This window comes from Coenobita brevimanus, chromosome 55 (assembly GCF_032717465.1).
Source record: "Coenobita brevimanus isolate Jiangsu-jjx chromosome 55, ASM3271746v2, whole genome shotgun sequence".
Taxonomy (NCBI): domain Eukaryota; kingdom Metazoa; phylum Arthropoda; class Malacostraca; order Decapoda; family Coenobitidae; genus Coenobita; species Coenobita brevimanus.
Genome location: NC_137008.1, coordinates 52,782,671 through 52,805,050, shown reverse-complemented (window position 1 = coordinate 52,805,050; position 22,380 = coordinate 52,782,671). Strand labels below are relative to the sequence as shown.

The 22,380-nt window shown below is 40.7% G+C and overlaps 1 protein-coding gene across 1 annotated transcript in view; it reads left to right on the top strand.

Moving 5' to 3' along the window:
* LOC145401324 (non-lysosomal glucosylceramidase) overlaps window positions 1–20,040 on the top strand; it is a 39,302-nt gene extending 19,262 nt beyond the window's left edge. Inside the window, exons 8-16 of the mRNA XM_080273650.1 lie at window positions 786–921; window positions 3,765–3,890; window positions 4,226–4,348; window positions 4,568–4,812; window positions 5,202–5,287; window positions 8,774–9,089; window positions 18,298–18,404; window positions 18,901–19,092; window positions 19,756–20,040. Coding sequence (XP_080129776.1) covers window positions 786–921; window positions 3,765–3,890; window positions 4,226–4,348; window positions 4,568–4,812; window positions 5,202–5,287; window positions 8,774–9,089; window positions 18,298–18,404; window positions 18,901–19,092; window positions 19,756–20,040 — 1,616 coding nt within the window. The remainder of the gene's footprint in view (window positions 1–785; window positions 922–3,764; window positions 3,891–4,225; window positions 4,349–4,567; window positions 4,813–5,201; window positions 5,288–8,773; window positions 9,090–18,297; window positions 18,405–18,900; window positions 19,093–19,755) is intronic.
* Window positions 20,041–22,380: the final 2,340 nt, after the last annotated feature.

Here is a 22,380-nt window from a genome sequence, read left to right as displayed (position 1 = left end):
TGCTTTCTCTCTCTCGTTTATTGAGGAGCTTTCATAACTAGCCAGCCATTAGGATGTTCTTTCTCATTAAGTTTGCCAGTTAAATATCATGTTTAATTCATGGTGCCATTACACAGATTTATTTATCTTAGGAGAGGCATTTCACTCTTTAGGGGTTAATTACAACTTTCTTCAACTGATGGATATAGTCTGATAGCTACAAATGTGAACTGCAAAAAAATTTCATTGGATTGAAAGGGTTAATGCTTCTGGAGCCATTCATGAAGTTAATTAAGTCAAGTCCTGCAGGTGGTGTCATGGACTTTGCAGGATTTTTATTTTTTTTATTTATTTTTTATTTTTTTTTACAAAATTCTGCTTTATGAATGTGCAGATGTCTGTGAATACAACTGCATTGTCTCTTGTCCATGTCCTCAAATAACTTATATTGCACTTAATACATCCACCTTAACTTGGCAGAATTTTCATCCTTTTTCAGCTTTATTCCGTGTAGTTCAGTGACAAATAAGACAATACTATGGTGCTACATCTTGTCCGTAGCACTGCCTGATGACTGGCATAATATTCTATTGTTAATCTATTATTACGGCTGAGTATCCAAGATGGAGAGCTGGCAGTTTTAGGCCAAGTTAAAGTGGACAGAGGATAGTCCATTTAACAGTATTCACATTGTATGTATCATGGCTGTAATGGAACAGCATATAATTGTACATCATTGTATGTTTTGTCCTATCTGTGTGTTTTTGAGTTTCATATTTTTACATTTACTTTGCTGTGCTTTGTAGGGAAGGGTGAAGAGAGAGCTGTTGCTGTGTGTGGAAAGTGTAGTATTAGTGCGTGTAGCTCAGGCTTGGTAGAGATGGTGCTGGTGTGGGACATGCCCCAGATTGTCTTCAAGAGCAGAGAAGTTACACACACAAGGTCAGTATATATACATTGCCTTTTGTAAAGCTCATCAACAGCAGTCTTCAGCTGTGATTTATTTGACTATAGAGGTAATACAGAACATTAACTAATTACTGTATATTCTTGCTGTGATTGTTTTTGGTCATATATTCATAGTATGTTCTTATTATCACTCTTTTGTCGCCTTACTGGCCAGAGAAAACTCAGCATCTATTACTTGTACCGTATTGAAAGTAGCATTGAAAGCAGTGAAGAGAGAAACCTGTACTTTACACAGGAAAAATCATCCAATATATTACCACTATGCCAGGAATCAAATCCGGGTCTCTCAGGTGAGAGCCAGGCAGCGACCCACTACATCAGGACCAGGTAAAAAGTTATCTCACGTTGTCACAATCTTGTAATCAATGTCCCGTTGCCTCCACTGTGGCCTGAAGAGGATGAGATAACTCCCCGGCACTCGGGCAAGTACAGTAGATGCTTTTAATCTATCCCAGGCACTTATGACAGGTCAGAATGAAGTGGTAATATATTGGATTGTAAGCAACCTCACATTGTACCATGTACAGTATTATACAGGAGCGGAGAGAGAGATTGTACACGGGACATTATTCTTCCCAGATTCATGTCAAAATAAATCAGAGATCCTTCCATTAGACCTCCTAAACTCATACGAACACAGGAAATAGATAATGACATTGATGTTGGTTGTTTATCTTTGGAAATTCCCCCCCCCCTTTTTTTTTTTTAATCTATTATACCATAGCAGTAGGCGTGTGTGTGTGTGTATTTTGGGCAGCCAAAACTACACATTCAAATCACACCAAAATTGGCACAAAAATCGCAAAAAATTCGCTGATGTGAAAAAACTTGGTCCCATCACAATTGAAAAACTTTTACTATATTTAATGAACGATCACATTTTTACAAAAAAATGCAGCTCCCGGAGCCCGGCATAGGATCTCCGTAGAATTTTTTGCCCAGAGGTAGAACTGAAATAAACTGGGTTCCATTACCGAAGCTGCAAGTAACATGATCAGTTGGTTAGCTGCAAAAAATCCAAGTGACAACGTTACACTAGAACAGCACATAAACGTGAGAGCCCTCTGCAGGAGCAAGTGCGAGGGGCCCAAAGGCCCATGAGCATTTGTACTGTACTACTTCTGACCAGGTGAGACATGAAAATTCAAACAAACATAGAGAGTATCCTTGCATTACTTAAGTTTTGTTTTAGAGACATCTGGATGGGGAAACTTCATTTGGTCTTCTAGTGTCTTCAGAATCCACACCTACCAGGAAGTCCTGATTTGTTTTGCAGTGCTATAAAGTATTATTTGTTGTCTGGTGATGTGCGAGAAAGATATGGTAAACTGAGGTAGGGTGTTGAAGCCTAAAATTATTAAAGAGATCAGTGGGGTGCTCTGTATACACTCACTCGATGTAGTGCAGCTTTCGGGTGACTGCCCTGTCCTCACTTCCTTCCATCCTTCTTTCCTTCCTTCCTTCCTCCCTCCCTCCCTCCCTTCTCTCCTTCCTTCCTTCCTTCCTCCCTTCTTTCCTCTTATGTCCATCTTTCCTTCTTTCTTCCCTCTTCTTTCTGTCAGTGGGTGACTACATAGAGTGACAAGCCAAATGGTTCCTGTATGCCAGGAAAACATTTACTATGCTGGGGGGTAGCCATATAACCAAATTATGGCACCTGGTGGATTAGTGGGTGATTAAGGTGCTGCAACCGGATTGAGCGTGTGTTGGTTTATATCCATCCTATGCTCCTCATGGGGAAACACAGGATTAGAGTATGTATGTATGTATGTATCAATAACCATCATATTGCAAACAAGAGATAACAGCTGTTAGTCCTTTGGGTTCTGGTAAGTCAGTATTGTGGAAATGTAATGGGATTGTAGTAAAACTGTTTGCAGGCCCTACACTGTAGTGCATGAAATTTACATTTACTTTTAAAGTACTGTATACTGTATTCCCATATTGTATTTTCAGATTATTCATTATGATCTCTTGCATGCTTCATATTTTTTGTGTTGGTATTATATACTTGTAATGCTGCTTTAAATGTGCATTGCATTGTTTTATATGTTGCCTCACTAACATGGTTTATGCAGTGATTCTGTCCTAAGATAATGGGTGAATACCCATCACAGCCTGAAGGCCTAAGTTATGGCCAAGCACCTCATGGCATCTGTTCCTTTACCTCTGTGTAGTGCAGTAACTGTACAGTGTAATTTCCATTATGGGGATATTTATAATTTGTGTCTTTAAGGTCATACTGCCTTGCATGATTTTGAGTTAGTGTTTTATTTTTGCCAGTAACAATTAAGTCAATAATTTACATTTATCTGGTACTTTGAAAGAGGCTTATCTCATGTTGGCCACCCCCTGTTGATTATAGTCAGCTTAGGAGAATCCTGTCATTGTCAAGGAATTAGTCACTCAGTAATACATGATAATTTCCTGTTCTTGTGTCTTGATCCTGCACTTCTTATTAAAATGTAGGAAACTGGATTTAGATGGTGAGTATGGTGGTGGTGGTGGTGGTGGTGTACTGTATGTGGTTAATGTGATAGTGGGATAGTGGTAGTTGAGGTGATGAATGGTAGAGGTGATGGTTTTAGTGGTGTAACAATGAAAGTAGAGGTGTGGATGGTTGTGGTTATGGTTATTGTGGTAGTGGTAATGATGGTGATGGTGGCTGTTACAGTTGTGATGGTAGCAACTGTGGTGAAAGTGGTGGTGGCCGTTGTAGGTGTGATGGTTGTGGTGACAGTGATGGTAGCTGTGATGTTGACAGTGATGATGGTGGCGTTGATTACAACAACATTACATGGCATTGTGCCCCCCAGACGGTATACTCGATGGTTCCAAGAGGAGCAGAAAGCGGGGCAGCAGCTGGCGTCCTATGCACTGCACCACTACCCTAGCTGGGAGGACCAGATTGATGCATGGCAGAACCCTGTTCTCCACGATGAGTAAGATAGAACCAGATCTTTGTTAACATAAATCTTTCACTTTGATGATATTTCTTCTATTTTATTCTTGCTACCCCATGGCAAACCTCAATATATGGATTCCTTTAAATGGAAGCATGTCATTATTTGGCTGATTGATATTCATCCTACTTTCAGTACATCAATAACAGTGACAGTGGCAGGATCAGTAGGCAAATAATAACAGTGACAGTGGCAGGAGCAGTAGGCTAATAATAACAGTGGCAGCAACAGTAACTGTAATGGAGATAACAACAACAATAATAATAATACCATAAAAACATTATCAGTAATGACCACCAAATGTTTCCATTCAGAACCTTGCCGGACTGGTTCAAGAGTGCGCTGTTCAATGAGCTGTACTTCATATCAGATGGTGGGTCTGTCTGGCTAGAGTTGGATGAGCAGGTGATATCATCATTGCCTTCGTATGATGCACGGTTAGTTCTTTTTCACCTTCGAGACATTTTCAGTTCTTGCTATTCCTTGTTGATTTTTATTTCACTTAAGGTAAACGTTTTGAACTAGAGAGGTTAGATACACATCATCATTGCCATCTCATGATGCATGGTTGGTTCTTTTTACCCTAGCTTATCTTGCCCAGGGTTGTCTTTTTTTTTTTCTTTTTTTTTTAAACAAGAATTTTTTTTTCATTTTAGGATTGAGTATGGCCGATTTGCCTATCTGGAAAGCCACGAGTACCGCATGTACAACACGTACGATGTGCACTTCTATGCATCATGGGCATTGATCTTGTTGTGGCCAGAGCTGCAGAAGTCATTACAGTATGACATGGCCCAGTGGACCACTTCAGCCGACCTCACTCCACGGACACACCTTTTCCGTGGTAATAAGGGTGTACGCAAACTGGCCAACTCTGTACCTCACGATGTTGGGGACCCGGGTATGTATAAATTGCACTGTAGTACTACAGTATACATTTGTTGTCTTCATGGGATGGCTGATATGCGTATGTTTATTCTGTGTTGATATGCCTATGTTTGGTCTGTGTTCTTCCATTATTACATTTTATTCCATGTTTTTCCATTTTCCATTAGGCTGTGGCATTACAGGACAAATGCTCCCTCTGATACTGTAACATCACACCTGTCCATGATATATCCATATCATATTATGATGAAAGATGGTAGATATTCGTGCTTAGTTGGTGATATGTTTGGGAACCTGGTAGTGTTTTTGGTGTTGGTACTGTGGGCTCCAGTCATATATGTAGAGTTATTGGTGTTAAAAAAGAAAATTTTATTGATAAGTAATTACTTCTTACTTTTTCAGAGGATGAACCATTTGTTCGGGTAAATGCTTACCAAATACATGACATAAGTTTCTGGAAGGATCTTAATCTGAAATTTGTTTTGCAGGTAAGAACTGTTCTGTTTGCTCTGGGCACTTTTATAAACATTAACAGTTAGGCCTTTTATGGCATAATCACTTCAGTCCAGTGACATTTGTTCTTGCTATTTCAGATGATGCTATTCAACTTAAGAAATGTCTCTTGAACACATTGGGTTTATAAAGGCTGTATCCAACCCCTCCAGTTTGAAAGTAGGGTTGGCATTGATTAAATCAAATTGATTTAATCATGTCATTAAATCATTGATTTTTTATTTTATTTATTTTTTTTTTATTTATCTAAAAGTTAACAAAAATAAAATGTGAAGGTTTATAAAAAGTTATGTATAACTTTGTATTGGCATTCATTTATTCAGACACTTAAGCATAAGTTAGCAGATTTTGGAGAATGGTACCATTAGAAATTGCTACATTGTATGACAGAAAAAATACCGGTATCATTACATTTGTGTAACTAAGTATTTTTACATCTGAAATAATGAGCCATAAATAAAAAACCAAAGCCATATGACTAGGCTCTGCTTGGTCACTTAAGACCATGTCATAATAACATCAGCTTAAGATTTTCTGTGTGGTGATATAATCAGCTTTAGAAAATGCTGTCTTGACTACCACTGGCAACTCACCCATTAATGTACAGACAGGACTTGAATAGGTATGTATCTGGATTCTGGGCAGTGGCTTTCAGCCTGAACCGTCAGTGAATAGACAGGACACAAAGTTAACAGCATTCAGTATACCGCTTTTGAAATATTAGCTATATAATAAACAGAAAAATCCAATAAGTAAAAAAAATCAAATCATATTAAAAAAAAAAAAAAAATCTGATTTTATAAATTTTTGTTAAAAAAAAAAAAATCACCAACCCTGTTTGAAAGTCTCTCTTAAGCCATGTAAAAGTGTCTGAAGGTAGCAAAAAATACTTGCAAATTAAATACAGCATATCCTCGTCGTAGGAGTGGGATGCATTTTTGAAAACATCGTGTGATGATTGATTGCATAACGAATTTAGCATTGTAGTAATCATATAAGGAGAAATTGGGCATCACATCTGTCTTACAGTAAACTCTCAGTTATCCATTGTTGCAATATCCGGTGCTCCTGGCTCAGCTCTGTTAAAGCAGTATCCGGCAAAATTATGCAACATCTAGCGCTGCAGTGGGACCTAACAGGGGGTTCTATGCAATAGGCGGCATTGAGGTGTATCAACCAGCTGATAAGCAGTAAGCAGCCGACGCTGTATTACTGTACTGTATCATTATTTTCTTGTATTTTATGCTTAGTTTTCATCTTTTACCCACGGGAAGGTATATAGGGTAGCGGGTCGAGATTGATAGTAACACAGTATCCAGATCAATGCTGAATGTTGAGCTAATGGGGGTTTACTGTGCAATATCTGGCATTTCATTTTATTCGACGTAGGGCATGACTGAATTGCAATGGATAGTTGAGAGTTTGCTGTATAAACAAAAAAGAACCATAAAACAAAAACGGGCCTAAATTCTTTACCGATTGTATAAGTGCATGGTTGTATACCAAGCATTTGTATAACAAGGATATACCATTAATATTTCACCAGTTTGGACGGACTAAAGAGTTGTATGATCACCGGTAAAGATCATTATTATTACCCGCCTTTAGAAGGCGAAGTGATAATGTTTTTTTCCTGACCCTGTGTGTGTGTGTATCAGTGCCCATTATATCTCATGAATGACTTCAGTTAGCAACATGAAACCTTCAGGGTATGAATATATGGCCAAAATCTTGGCTGAGTTTGAAAATGGGCACTTGAGATCAACATCAAGATCACCAAAATGGCTGCCAAAGATCAATTAGTTTTTATCACCCACCTTTAGCACCATTATATCTCATGAATGGTTTGAACTATCAACACAAAACCTTCAGGGTATCAGGAAATCGCCAAAATCTTGGACGATTTCGAAAATTGGCACTTGGGGTCATTGTTATGGTCATCAAAATGGCTGCCAAAGGTCAATTAGTTTTTACAGTATTTCCCGCCTTTAGCACCATTACACCATTATATCTCATGAACAGCTTGAGCTGTCGACGTGAAACTTTCAGGGTATCGAGATATGGCCAAAATCTTGGACAAGTTAAAAAATGGGCACTCGGAGCCAAGGTCAGGGTTGCCAAAATGGCTGCCAAAGGTCAACTAGTTTTTATCGCCTGCCTTGGCACCATTAAATCTCATGAACGGCTTGAGCTATCAACATGAAACCTTCAGGGTATCAAGATATGGCCAAAATCTTGGACTTGGCCAACAGCATATTCTGACAGGCGATTAGCATTTGGCTTCCGAATGCATTTCTTTCATTATAATCAGACTTACTCTGCTATATGTATGGAATATTAAATTGTGAATACATTTTACCCCTTCACAATCATGTTGCCTCTTTTTAACTTTTGTTCTGGATTCAGAAAAGATTATTTTGTTGTATGGGTTAACCAAAGCTGTAGTCAACCCTTCCACTTCATAAAACCTTTCCTGAGTAAAATTGCCTGAGATAGCAAGGTTAAAATAAACATTAGTAGTACGGGTAGTAGTTGTGTAGTAGTAGTAGTAGTTGAAATGCTAATAGTACAGTACCCTCGCATCCAATATGGTATTTTTGTCAGACAGTACTACCGTATTGGACTAAATCCATACTGGACAAACAACAGACCTTTGGGGAAAAATGAATAATGTTGGACAAACCTTGAAAAAGTCCCCCCTGAATTCAACTTAATTATATTTTGACACAACTAGGATTGTACCAACCTTTAAGGTGAGGGGTGATGGGCTTGGGGGGGAAGGGGCTGTAGGAGGTCCTACTGACCCACTGAAGGAGGGCCTTCAGAATCCTGAAGAGGACTCTCTTCCTCAGCCTCCCTCATAAATCCCTAATAGTCACACATTGACATCGTCGTCTTCATCATCAGGGGGAAGTGCAATACTGCAATGTGACTGGCACACGACGTGAGTCATGAGGAAGGCATACTGAACTGGCGCGGCACTACTAGCAAAATGTTCCTCGGTGTTTACCATCTTCCCGCACCCAGGCGGGTAATAGTACTGGATGCAGAATGTCAATACTAGAAAAGAACTCTTTGGTTTTGGCCCACTTTGCGCAGTCGATCTGTACTAGTCCAACAAATCCGTACTACAGTAATGAATTATTTTTTTGCCGACCGTACTGGACGAGAATAATACTGGACAAACGTGAACTGGACGCAAGGGTACTGTAATAGCAACTCAAAGCTCAACTGAACGTGAACCTGATGGACTGCAGGCTGAAGTTGTCCTTCCTGCTTAGTCCACCATTCTTCTTGTGGGGGAATAGGGAGGGAATTGAGAGAGATTTGTATAACTGGTCAGCTTCACTACTCAGTAATATCAGTGCTACCACATGAAGGTGTCCCTCTTCAGTACCAAAATATATAGTAAAATATGTAATTGGATCAAAGTTGTTAATTCTTTGCTCCATCTGGCACAGGTGTACCGAGACAGTAGGTTTTTCAAGGACCCAGACTACCTGGTTCACATGTGGCCTGTGTGTCGTGCTGTAATGGACCGAAGCTTTACCTATGACCGTGATGGTGATGGTCTTATAGAAAATGAGGGACAGGCAGACCAGACGTACGACTCGTGGGTGATGCATGGCCCCTCAGCTTATTGCACATCGTTATGGGTGGCTGCACTTGCTGTTATGGTTGAGATGGCGGCAGAACTGAATGATGCTGCAGAAGAAAGCAAGTTCACGGAAGCTTTAGCGAAGGCCAAGACAGCATTGCATGAGAAGCTGTGGAATGGTGGGTATAGAGACTTGCAGGTAATGCTTGGCTGTTTGGCTTAACTGTGCCTCTGTAAGGGTGGCTACATTTGCTAGAATGGTTGAAATGGCAGCCAAACTGAATGATGCTGCAGAGGAAGGCAAGTTCATGGAAGCTCTACTAAGACCAAGATAGGACTTCATAGGAAGCTTTGGCATAATGAGTAGTGAAGGTATAACTAGATTGTTGCCTGAACCAGTGCTGCATTAATTCAGTATGTGGACAGACTGGGCTGTAGAATAAGGACCTCAAGGATCACATGATGCCTTGAGTTGGCGGACATTTTTAATTATGAATTTATAAACTCTGAGCCTGTGAGATGGAGCTGTGTCTGTGTGGACTTTAATGATGAATGGATGAGTGTCAGGCCAATTTGACTGGATAATGGGTATACTGGATATAGTTCAAGTTTAAGAAAGTGAAAGTGGCAGTGATTGTAGCGTATGCACTGTGTGATGACAGGAGTGAGAGAGAGAAAGACAGGTTTTGGGATGAGTTGGGTGAAGCAGTGGGAGAAGTTTCTAGGAGCTATAAAGTGATTGTAATGGGTGATATGAATGGAAGAATAGGCACTGGCCCTGAGGATGACAAAATGGGTTGTAATAGAGTACCCGGAGAAAATTATAATGGGAAGCAGTTGAAGGATATGTGTCAGGAAAGGAGGTTGTGCATTTGTAACTTGTATTTCAAACACAGATATGCACATAAATGTACATGGTATAGAGGGACTAGGGATCGTGTTGAAAGGAGCCTGATTGATTATGTGCTCGTAGAGAGGTCGATGCTGGGAATGGTTGCTGATATGAGGGCTGTGACAAGACAAAATGGATGTCTGTCAGATCATATGACTGTGGTATGTAAGATCAAGCTGAGAGGAGTGAGGTGGACCAGGAGAGAGAGGAGCAGTCAGGGAGAAATACTGAAAGTCGAGAAGTTGAGGATCAAAGAAAGGGCAGATGAATACAGGACCAAAGCACGGGAGGAGTTGGAATCAGTGAATTGGAGAGAATGCATATAGGGATTGCTTAGTTAGGAATGCTAAAGCGATGTGTGGTATGGCAAGAGTAACAACGGAGAAGAAAGGTGCAGCATGTTGGGATGAGAAGGTTAAGAGAGCAATAGAGGAAGAGTAAGAAGTAGCTAGAGTTGTTACAGGACAGGGGTTCAATAGAAATAAGAACTGAATATATTGAGAGCAAGAAGCACATAAAGTGACTAGTGAAGAGGAAATAGGAGGAGGTAAATGATGATCTAGGAAGAAAAATGAATGCAAATTACACTGAAAATAGGAAGTTATTCTGGAAAGAGGTGCAGAAATGTTGAAGTGGCAGTGGAAAGAAATGTGAAAGTGTGAAAGATGTAAGTGGTAGATTATTAACCCATGGGGATGAAGTAAGGACCAGATGGAAAGAATAGTCTGAAAGCCTGATGAATGGGAATAGAGAGAGCAGAGCAGTTGTAAACATGCTTGGTTTTGGGGGTGTGCAGTGAAGGAATGCAGTGCCAGGGAATGTGACGCTCGCACAGGTGAAGAACGCTGTGAAGCGACTGAAAAACAGGAAAGCACCCGAGGTTGATGAGGTGTATGCAGAGATGATTAAGTGTAGTGGAGAGAGCAGAATGAAGTGCATGTTGGAGATATGTAAGAAGGCATGGATGAGTGAAACTTTGCCAGTAGAGTGGAAAAAGACTGGGATTGTTCCCACCAAAAAAAGTACTGGTACCTTTGGGTGTGATGAACTCTGAAATGATTAGTAAAAGTGAAACTGTTCATTTGGTACTGGTAGTATTTCAGAACCCTTGGTCCTTATGTCATATTGTATCACACCACAAGGGTAACGAATATTTTTTTTGTGGGTGTACCCCTGTACAAAAGTAAAAGGCTATCTATCTATCTATCTACTGCCAGACGCCATAATCCCATAAGGGGTGGCCATTTGACTTTGAGTTATTTATTTTACGGGGAGAGGCACTAACCCACCACCAACTCACTTGTTGACACATAGGGTACGCGTACGGTTTGGTTATATGGTTACCACCCAGCGTTGTAAATGGTTTCTTGGCTTACAGGAAACCATTTGGCTTGTCACTCAGTGTAAAGCCACCTGTAAAGGAAAGAAAAGCAATAAGAAGTGACAGGAAAGATGAGAGAATAGGAAGAGAGGAGGGCAGGCACAGAAAAATAATAATAAAGGCTAAGGAAGAAGTAGGCAGCACTACATCAAGTGAGTGGATGATCGTCACCACCACCTACCACCAAAAGTAAAAATGAGTGCAAGAATTATCGAGGCATAAGTTTATTGAGTGTGGAAGGGAAGGTATATGGAAGAATTGTTATAGAGAAAGTAAGAGAGATATCAGAAGTCCTTGTGAGTGATGAACAGGGGGGCTTTAGGGGTGGCAGAGGATGTGTGGATTGAATATTTGCAGTAAGACAGATAGTAGAGAAGGCTTGTGTGAAGGACTATAAGGTGATTATGGCATTCATGGACCTGGAAAAGACATATGACAAAGTAGACAGAGAAGGATTGTGGAAGGTTTTGTGCTTGTACGGTGTAGATGTTAAGCTGCTAGATGCCGTCAAGAGTTTCTGTGATGGTAGTGAAATGTGTAAGGGTAAATGGGCATGTAAGTGAATGGTTCACAGTCAGTGTGGGTGTGCAACAAGGTTGTGTGATGTCCCCATGGTTGTTCAATATATATACAGTATATGGATGAGATGATGAAAGAAGTAAAATCACGAGTAATGGAGAGAGGGATGGCACTGGTAATTAATGGTGATGGATGGAATATCTCAAATTTGTTATATGCTGATGATGCAGTACTACTTGCAAGTACTGGACAAGAACTTGGTAGACTAGTGCTGAGTTTTGTTGATGTCTGAGAGCATCGTGCCTTGAGAGTAAATGTAGAAAAGAGTAAAGTGATGGTTATTGAGAGAGAAGGCGACTCCCAGTGTGATGTTACAGTGAATGGAGAGAGACTGGAATTGGTGAGAGAGTTCAAGTACCAGAGTACAGTGATAGAAAAGAGAGGAAAATGTGCAAAAGAAGTTGAAAGTAGAGTGACACAAGGAAGGAAAGTAGCTGGTGCTATGAAGGCCTTGATAAGAAACAAAGGCTTGAATGTTGCAGCTGCATGAGGCTTACATGTAGGAGTGTTAGTGCCAACTTTAACAAGTGGATGTGAGACTATGGTGTGGTATGAAAATGAAAAGTCAGGAGTTAGAGCAGTGGAGGTGGAACTGCTGAGGAATGCATGTAGAGTTCAGAGAGTGGATAGGATACGAAATAAGGTGATTCATGAAACATGCAGAGTGAGGAAGTCTGTGGAGACCAGAATCGAAGAGAGTGTACTGAGATGGTATGGTCATGTGGAGAGAGTGAATAACAAAAGAATGGTGAAAAAAGAATATCTGAGTGAATTTGAAGGAGGGAGGAGGTGAGGTTGGCCAAGGAGAAGGTGGAGGAATATGGTGGATGAGTGTGTGAGGAAGAGAGATAACCTATGGAGCTCGGTGAGGCTAGGGGACTGACAAGAGATCAAGGTGCATGGATGAATGTTGTGAGAAGAAGTGCATGATCAGGGATTTGTCACCCCATTTTAACATGACAGCGTCCGGATTGACTCTGTTGGATATGTTCATATGAAGCTACTGAATGTGGTGAATGTTTTTGGCATATCACATAGAGCCAGGATTCTGGGGACTTGAATGATGAGTGAATGGAAGTGTGGCCCATTGAACTGGGCAAACTTTGGCTGTCTGGATGTTGCTACTCCTCACCCTGCCCGAGGGTGGGAGAAGAGGTACAGATGATGATGATAATGATTTCTTCTACTCACACTTTCTGTTCTTGAGTTCAGAAACCTAGCACAGCTCATCCTTAGATGGGAAAAAAACATCAAGATTATGATTGTGATGATAAATATTTTGTTGGTAGTAATCATCGTCATCATCATTATCATCATCATTATCATCATCATCATCATCATCATCATCATCATTATCGTCATCGTCATCATCATCATCATCATAATCATTATCATCATCATCATCATCATCATCATCATCATCATCATCATCATCATCATCATCCGGACCTCCTTTCTCACCCTAAGGCGGGGTGAGGAGTAGCATCGTCCAGACAACCAAAGTTTGCCCAGTTCATTGGGCCATGCTTCCATTCACTCACCATTTAAGCCCTCAAAATTCTGGCTCCATCAGATAGGGCCAAAAAAATTCACGACACTCTCTAACTTCACATATACCTATCTACTAGAGCCAATCCAAACTCTATCTATCTATCTATTGCCAGACTCCTTAATCCCGTAAGGGGTGGCCACAAACAAGTCATCTCTATGTCACCCTGTCCCCCACCATTTCACTGCCCTGCTCCCAGCTCACACCCCCCTCCCTCATATACTTCTCCACTTCATCTCTACATCTCATCCTTGGCCTCCCCCTCCCTCTCCCACCCTCCACCTCACTCACATACACTCTCCTCATCAGTCTCTCACTCTTCATCCTCTCCACATGGCCAAACCACCTCAGTGTGTTTCTCCTAATGCTTCTTATCACATCTACATCCACACCACATGTGACTCCACATGCTCCTCTCAAATAACTCATTTCCACTGCTCTCACTCTTGACATCTGTCCCCCCAACAAGGTCCTGGCTTCACTTCCATACGTTAGAGTTGGTATCGCAATACTGTCATGTAGTAACTTTTTCACTTCCATGCTCACTTCCCTGTTCCTTATCACTGCTTTCAAGGAACCAACAACCTGTCTTCCTTGTTGTACCTTTTCAAGCAGTTCACCCTCTAAACTTCCATCCTTACTCATCACACTGCCCAAGTACTTAAACGCACTTACATTTTCCATTTCCTTCTCATCCAGCCTCGCAGTACATTCACTGACTTCACTTCTCTCGAAGACCATAACCTTACTCTTCTCTACATTCACCTTTAGATTCTGTTTCTTACACACACTCCCAAACTCAAGCACCAAGCCTTGCAGTTCCCCTTTGTCTTCACTTAACAACACAGTATCATCTGCAAACAACAGTACAGGGAGTTTCCAAACACTGCCCTCTCTCACTAGGGCCACTCCAACTTCCACTGCCCAACCTTGTATCCATATACAGATTGAACAACCATGAAGCACAACACATCCCTGTTTCAGTCCAACCTTCAAATAGAAAAATTCACTCAGTTCACTATCGACACGCACTGCAGCTTTAGCACCTTAATACATACTCTTCACGGCCTTCAGCAGCTTCCCATCTACTCCATATAGTCTTAATACTTTCCACAATCCATGTCTGTCTACCCAGACATATGCTTTCTCCAAATCCATGAAGGCCGCATACAAATTCTTTCCCTTCTCTAGAAACTTTTCCACTAAAGCTCTAAGAATGAATATCTGATCTGCACAACCTCTTCCCCTCCTTAAACCTCCCTGTTCTTCTCCAACTGATTCCTCTGTTATTCCCCAAACTCTGTCAGTAAGTATCCTGCCATATACTTTTCCTATTACAGTGAGAAGACAAATGCCCCAATGATTACCACATACTTCTTTTTCCCCTTTTCCTTCATACAGGGGAATAATTATATCTGACTTTCAATCCTCTGTGACTCTACCTTTCTCACAGGCCAATCTGCACATCTTCCACATCCATTCTATCACAGCTCTCCCCCATGCTTCAGCATTTCACCACACACTCCATCAATTCATGGGGCTTTCCCCATTTTAACGTTCTTCATTGCTTCCACAACTTCCTTCTTACTGATTTCTTCCTCTCTTCTCTCATTCCTCTGTCTCCCAGCCATTTCCCAGACACTTACACTTGCATTACTATCATTCTCTATATTCAACAATTCATTAAAGTGTTCTCTCCATCTGCTCACTTTTTCTCCCTTCTCCAATAGTAGTCTACCATTTTTATCTTTCACTCCCAAGCTAACGTCTTTGCCACCATGTCTAACTCTCTTTACCTCTTTCCAGAACATTGTCTTATATTCCTTCCACTTTACACTCAGATTCCTTCCAAATTCCTCATCCACTCTGTTCTTACTCTCTCTTACTAATTTTTTCACCTCTCTCTTCCTCTCTACATATAATTCTTCCATCTCTCAACTTCTTCCATGCCCCTGTTTCTCATTCACTCACTATATGCCTTCTTCTTTTGTGCCACAGCCTCTCTCACTCCTTCATTCCACCATGCTGTTCCCTGTACCCTCTTTTGTCTTCTCTTCACCCCACACAGCACCTCACATGCTGCACAGATCTCTGTGAATATCATGCACACACCTTCCACATCCCCCATCTGCTCCAATCCATATTTACCCAATCGCTCCTCCACTTCCCTCTTATATTCTGCCTTTTTTCCATCATCTTGTAACCTTTCCACCCTCCTTGTATGAACTACCTTCCTCCTGTCCTTCCTTTCTTCTATTTTTCCATTTCATTTGTACCTTGATTCTGACAACCACCAAGTGGTGGTCAGAAAGTCCACTCTCCCAACCTCCATATACTCTTGCATCCATTACACACCTCATCCTTTCATCCACACACACATAATCAGTCATTGCCTTCTGTTCATTCAGTTCACCACCCACCCTTCTCATCACTCGCTACATATACTTATGGATCATTTTGTGCCTGAAGTGGGTATTGGCTGTCACCAACCCCCTCCCGGCACAAATGTCCACTAAAGCACTTCCATTCTCATCCATCTCTGCAGGCACACCCCACTCACCAACTACTCCATCCACCTCCACATTCCCTACTTTTCCATTCATATCTCCAATCAAAAACACTCTCGTTCCTTTCAAACTTTTCCTTGCATGCTTCCACAGTTATCCAGAACTCTTCTCTCACTCTGCTTGCATGATCTTGCGTTGGCGCATACACGCATACAATCACCCACATTTGTAGTCCAACTTTCAGTCTTACCCTCACAATCCTCGAGCCAACTGATCCATACTCTCTTATATTCTCCTTCCATCTGTTACTCACAACAATACACACTCCTTCTTTTGCTCTCTCATTCTCACATACTCTTGTGCATATACCCCATCCACACTTCCATTCTCTCACACTCTCACCCCTCATTTACAGTAAACCCTTTATAATTCGGATTAACTGGGGGGAGCCCTCTGTCGAATTATCCAAAAATGTGAATTATTGGAGCTCATGCTTGCCTCTAACCCCTAATCACACCCACGCTCACTAAAACATGGCTTTTTCACAAATACTTTGAAGAGTACAGTATACTATTACTTTATACTCAACGAGTGCACAGTACAATAAATAAAATAGTGTCAAACTTTGATAATGGTCTTGCAACACAGTAGTAGAGTACAGTACACTTAACTGTACCGAAGGTACTGTACAGTTCTTAAAAATTATATTTATTATTACACTTGTCACTACAAAAACTGTTCACGTCCACTTATCACTGGAACCCTTTCCAGACTTGTCTTGCTTGATTCAAATTTCTATCCGAATTAAAATTATTTGTATTGTGGGCAAAAAAGATCTGAATTAGCCAATTTCCGAATCATTCGGGTTCGAATTAGATAAGGTTTACTGTAGTCTTAGTTAATCCACATACATCCACTTTCGCACCCTCAGGCACCTGGACAACCTTTCTTTTTTTCACCTTATCATTTGCACCCCTTACATTCCATGTAGCCATCCGTACTATGTCCTTTGTTCAGTCCTTAGTCGTTACCTTTTAGTCAGTCCTGGTCTGAGGCTTCTTGTTTGTATTTTTAGTTAGTTGTTTTCTGGGGAGGGGCACTAACCCTCCACCAACCCACTTGTCATGTAGGGAACACGTGTAGGTTGGTTATAAGGTTACCACCCAGCGTTGTAAATGATTTTCAGATTCACAGGAAGTCATTTGGCTTGCCACTCAGTGTAGAGCTACCCTCAAAACAGAGTACCATTACACTAAGTGGATGGATGATGGGCACCTCCGTCCACCATACTGACTCTATTGGATACGTTTATATGAAGCTACAGAATTTGATGAATGTTTTTGGCGTATCAGATAGAGCCAGGATTCCAGGGGCTTCAGTGATGAGTGAATGCAAGTGTGGCCCATTGAATTGGGCAAACCTTGGCTGTCTGGACGTTGCTACTCCTCACCCTGCCCGAGGGTGGGAGAAGAGGTAAGGATGATGATGACGATGATTTCTCCTACTTATACTTCCTTTTCTTGAGTTCAGGAACCTAGCACAGCTCATCCTTAGGTGGGACGAAACGTCAAGATTATGATTGTGTTGATAAATATATTGTTAGTCATCATCATCATCATCATCTGGACCTCCTTTCTCACCCTAGGGTGGGGTGAGGAGTAGCATCGTCCAGACAGCCAAAGTTTGGCCAGTTCATTGGGCCACTCTTCCATTCACTAACCATTCAAGCCCTTGAAATCCTGGCTCCATCGGATAGGCCAAAAAAAATTCACGACACTCTGTAGCTTCACATATACCTATCTGCTAGAGTCAGTCTGAATGCCATCACGTTAAACGGGGTGCCAAATCCTCAGTCATGGGCTTCTCACAACATTCATCCAGCAGGCTCAGTGTCTTTTCAGTCCCTTAGCTTCATCAACTTCCATACCTCTTCCTCACACACTCATCCATCATATCCCTCCACCTTCTTGGCTCACCTCACCTCCTTCCTCCTTCAGATTCGCTCAGATATACCTTTTTCACCACTGTTCTCATCCATTCTCTTCACATGACCAAACCATCTTAGTACGCTCTCTTCGATTCTTGTGTCCACAGACTTCTTCACTCCACATCTTTCTCAAATCACATTATTCATATCCTATCCACCCTCTGTACTCCACACACATTACTCAGCAGTCCCATCTCCACTGCTGTCACTCATTACTTTTCATTTTCGTGCCACACCATAGTCTCACATCTGTACATTAAAACTGGCACTAACACCTCTTCATGTAAGCCTCGTGCAGCTGGTCCTTATCAAGGCCTTCATAGCACCAGTCACTTTCCTTCTCTTGTGTAGATGAGGTGATAGCTCTTCTTAGGAACATGTGCTTATGTCAGCACTTGCAGAGTAGTATATAGACTACACGGTGTAATTTTTAAAAGTAGGTTTATTCATTATCTCTTATACCTTATTGTGATTTCATATCCTCTCCCACAGGTAAATACTACAAGTTTGACACATGTAATGCTGAACACAGTAAGAGCATCATGTCAGACCAGCTGGTGGGCCACTGGTACCTTTCCCTCTCTAATGCTGGTGTGGAGGTCAGTTAATATATAGCTTAGTTATTTTCCCGTGTTATTTATTATTACTGTTTGTAAACTGAAATTGTATATGGTACCGCTATGTAAGTGAGTGAGTGAGTGGCCCATTTCACAGGGTGTACTGTTGATAGTTCTTCCACTGGCATGCTTCCCCTTTCCTTGTTGTTTGGCTTCTACCACTCCTTTTCATCCTTGTGTGGGAAAAGGGTCTGAATGTGATGATGATGGTGATGATGATAGGTCACCCATTTTTGTATTTTCTCTCTCCCAGTTTTGATGAATGATGATAAGAGGATAGTATGGTAATGAATAATGAGTTATGATGATGAAAGATGATAATAGTGGTAGTGATGGTTGTTATGGTGGTGATGGTGATGACAGTGATGTTGGTGATTGTGGTATAATGATGATAAGATTGACGATGAGGATGAGGATGTTGATATTGCTAACGATGATGATGATGAACTAGAATGATTAATATTTGCCAATTGTTCAGGTGTTCCGACGTGACTGTGTAAAATCCGTCCTGGAGCAGCTATATGAATATAATGTGCTTCGGTTCAATAACGGGGAGATGGGAGCAGTGAACGGCATGAACCCTGATGGGAGTATTGACCGCTACACCATGCAGAGTGAGGAGATGTGGGTCGGGGTCTCCTATGCTCTTGCTGCCACCATGATTGTAGAGGTTGGTGCCCCTGTGAATTTGTGTAATCAGTAAGTTGTTATTTACCCCTTCCCTATGATGATTCCTTTTACGTTATTCTTACTCCTGCCATAAAAGTGGCATTCAGAATTAAGCAGCGCCTCTTACTCATCTTCGACTGTTTTTCAGTTGTGTTTTATTTTATGATATGCCTGGTTTTCTAGTTGTCTGAGGCATTAGTGTATTAGGCTGTGTGATATACGTTCTTCATTGCAAAATCCTACAAGAGGACATTGTCATGTAATTCCACTAGGGGAATAAAACCAGTTATTCAGTGTAATATTGTATTATCCTGATAGGTAAACAGGATTCAGGGGACTTAAGTGTTGAGTGAATGGGAGTGTGGCTCATTCAGTTGGGCAGGCTTTGGTTAGTATCTCATTCTGTCAATTTTTTTCTGGCTCTCTGGACCTTACCTCATCCCACCTTGGGATGAAAAGGAGGTGTGGATTATGATGATGATGGTGATGACAGGGGTAGCCGGGCCTCAGAATCTTACATCTCAGCAGGATAAATATATATATATGTACTGTATATATATGGGACTGGCGGTTATTACACCATCTCTAGGTGTTAAAATATCAGGGATGTGATGATGATGACAGTGATGGTTCCCTGATACTAAAAGACACCTTTGCAATACAGGGGATGGATGAAGAAGGCTTCAAAACAGCGGAGGGGGTCTATCGCACAGTGTATGAGAAGATCGGGCTGGGGTTTGAGACACCAGAGGCATTGTATGGAGAGCACAAGTACCGGGCTATTGGGTACATGAGGCCACTGTCCATCTGGTCCATGTACTGGGCCCACCGCTTGCTGCAGGAGAGGCGCCAAGCAGCACAGACCCATTCAAATCGGTCCTCAGGTAGTAGCCAGCAAGCCTCAGCACCCCAAGAGGTCTCAGACTCTTCCAGTGATGTGTCTCATTGACGACATAAAGTGTTAGTGAAAAGTCTATATATTTTTTTTTCTTCGCAGATATACTCTGTTGGTGTTAATGTTGATGACATGAAGTGTTAATGATGGACTCCCCCCACCTTCCAGAGTGACTCCTTGTGTGGTTTCTCATTGATAATGTGAAATGTTTTGTGACAGCCTCATTGATGTTATATATTTATTTATTTTATTATTATTTTTTTCACATTGCCAGTCTCCCTCCTGATGCCTCTTATAAGCAAATTATGTAGCTGACAGTACATGTTCATAGCAGTTGAAGCTTATTTAATGTAGAATACTGAACACATTTTCATTGTAATATATTACTGCAAATTATTTAATTGGAGTTACTTTCTCATAGTAGTATACAATGGCAAGCAGCCAGACAGTTACATTTACTGTTGGTATAAGATTGCAGATTATCTAATTGACAATACTTCTGTATTGTAGCATTTCTTTGCAAATAATCAGGGTAGTATAAGATTGCAAGTGATCTAATGGACAATACATTTACATTTTAGTAATTTATTGCATATCATCTAATGGATAATATTCTTGGTGATATTGATATCTTTTAGGATAATCTAACCTAATATTGTGTATCTATGTTGCAGTATTCATTTACTGTCATCTAACAGACAATAATTCTTTGTGAGAATAGTATCTTTCAGAATAATCAAACAGACAATACATCTTTATGATATGCAAAGTAATGGAAAAAATGGTGACAGTCAGTCAGTTTAAATAGGACTATCAGGTATGGGGATAAGTTTTCTAAGTTCGGTGTGTATGGATGCACAGTATAATTTTGCACTAGGTTAGCTATTCTGAATATTCACCTCTGTAGTTGTGTGGAAGTTGTAAATGCACACTAATCATCCTGTTGTAGTTGTGTGAATGTTATAGATGCATAATCATCTTTCAGTCATGAGTTATTTGCTTAAGTTTGTTTTTTATAGTTGTCAGAAAATAAGAGATACACTTGACAGTAATTTAGATAAGCAATTAATTCTGTCAAAAATGCACAATAATCATCTTTCACTTTGACTGGTTACTTAGATAAGTTTATATTCTTGTCAGATAATCATACTTGCACGATAATCACCCCTCATTTGACCATTTGAATAGATAATTTAATTTATGCAGTAGGTGACATGCATAATATTCATCCTCTTCTTTACAAGTTATGTAGGTAAGTTAATTAATTTAAATTGTCACTGATGCACAGTAATCATCCTTCACTTTACCAGTTACTGTATACAAATAATTTTGATATTTAGTTGTCAAGAAGATATACATGCCTGGTAATAATTTTTCACTCTTCACTGCCAGCATAATGAAGAATTAACAGCTTTAATGTTTGCCTGTCTTTCCAAGCGAAGTGCTCAGTGAGTGTTTTATTTAAGTAATGTGCAGACTGGTTGGATTGAAATGTGGAAGTAACAGCCACTCATATTTTCTGGTTTTGGCTATAGCAGTCCAGTAGGATATGTGTGATGGCCTAGTGGTCAGAGATGCTAGTTGAAGTGATGGTCATGTTCTGTGCACAAGTTTGAATACCCAAGGGGTGACCTGAGGTTTTTCATTGTAGTACCACCAGGATCATATTCCAGTTAGCTCTTTTCACATAGTCTGGTTTGTGGTAGGCGACCCTTGGGTCAGTACACCTGGCAAATGGTAATACAGGGTGGTCCATAAATAGAGCTCCACTAGAAATCCACCCAGCAGTATCTTATATGTTCCAAGGACAGTTCAGTCTGCTGGTGTGGGTTTGAGTGGGGCAATGGGAGTAGAAAATGATTAAATGATGCAAGGTAGTTGCTGATAATGCTAGGTACCAAGTCATCCTGACAACACACGAGAAATCACCTGGCAGAGTGGATGGGCAGCGTTTTATATATAGGCCACTCCATATAGTGCTTTCATATAGCTTTGGGTGCTCCTATGCCCCAAGCTGTCCAGGGATTATGTGGATTGGTTTTTATTGTTACCGGGTGAACATAAACTTTTATACCGTAATTTTGTGTGATGGTAATTTATCTCCTACTGTGTTTTATATTGTGAGTGCATGACATGGGGAAGTAGTTACAGAGCTGCCATTATTTTTGTATCCTTTTTTGTAGTGTTGTAGAATAGCTGTTTATTATTATATAGTAGTGTACAGTGATACAAATTTATTAAAAATTTCTCTTTATGGGTATTTTCACACTTAGGTACTACATTAATTATTCTGGTTTCAGCCTCGTGATTTTAAGTCATGTTTGGGACTGCTTTCACGTGATGATGATGATGATGATGATGGTGATGATATTACATAAAGTGTAGAGTTACTGG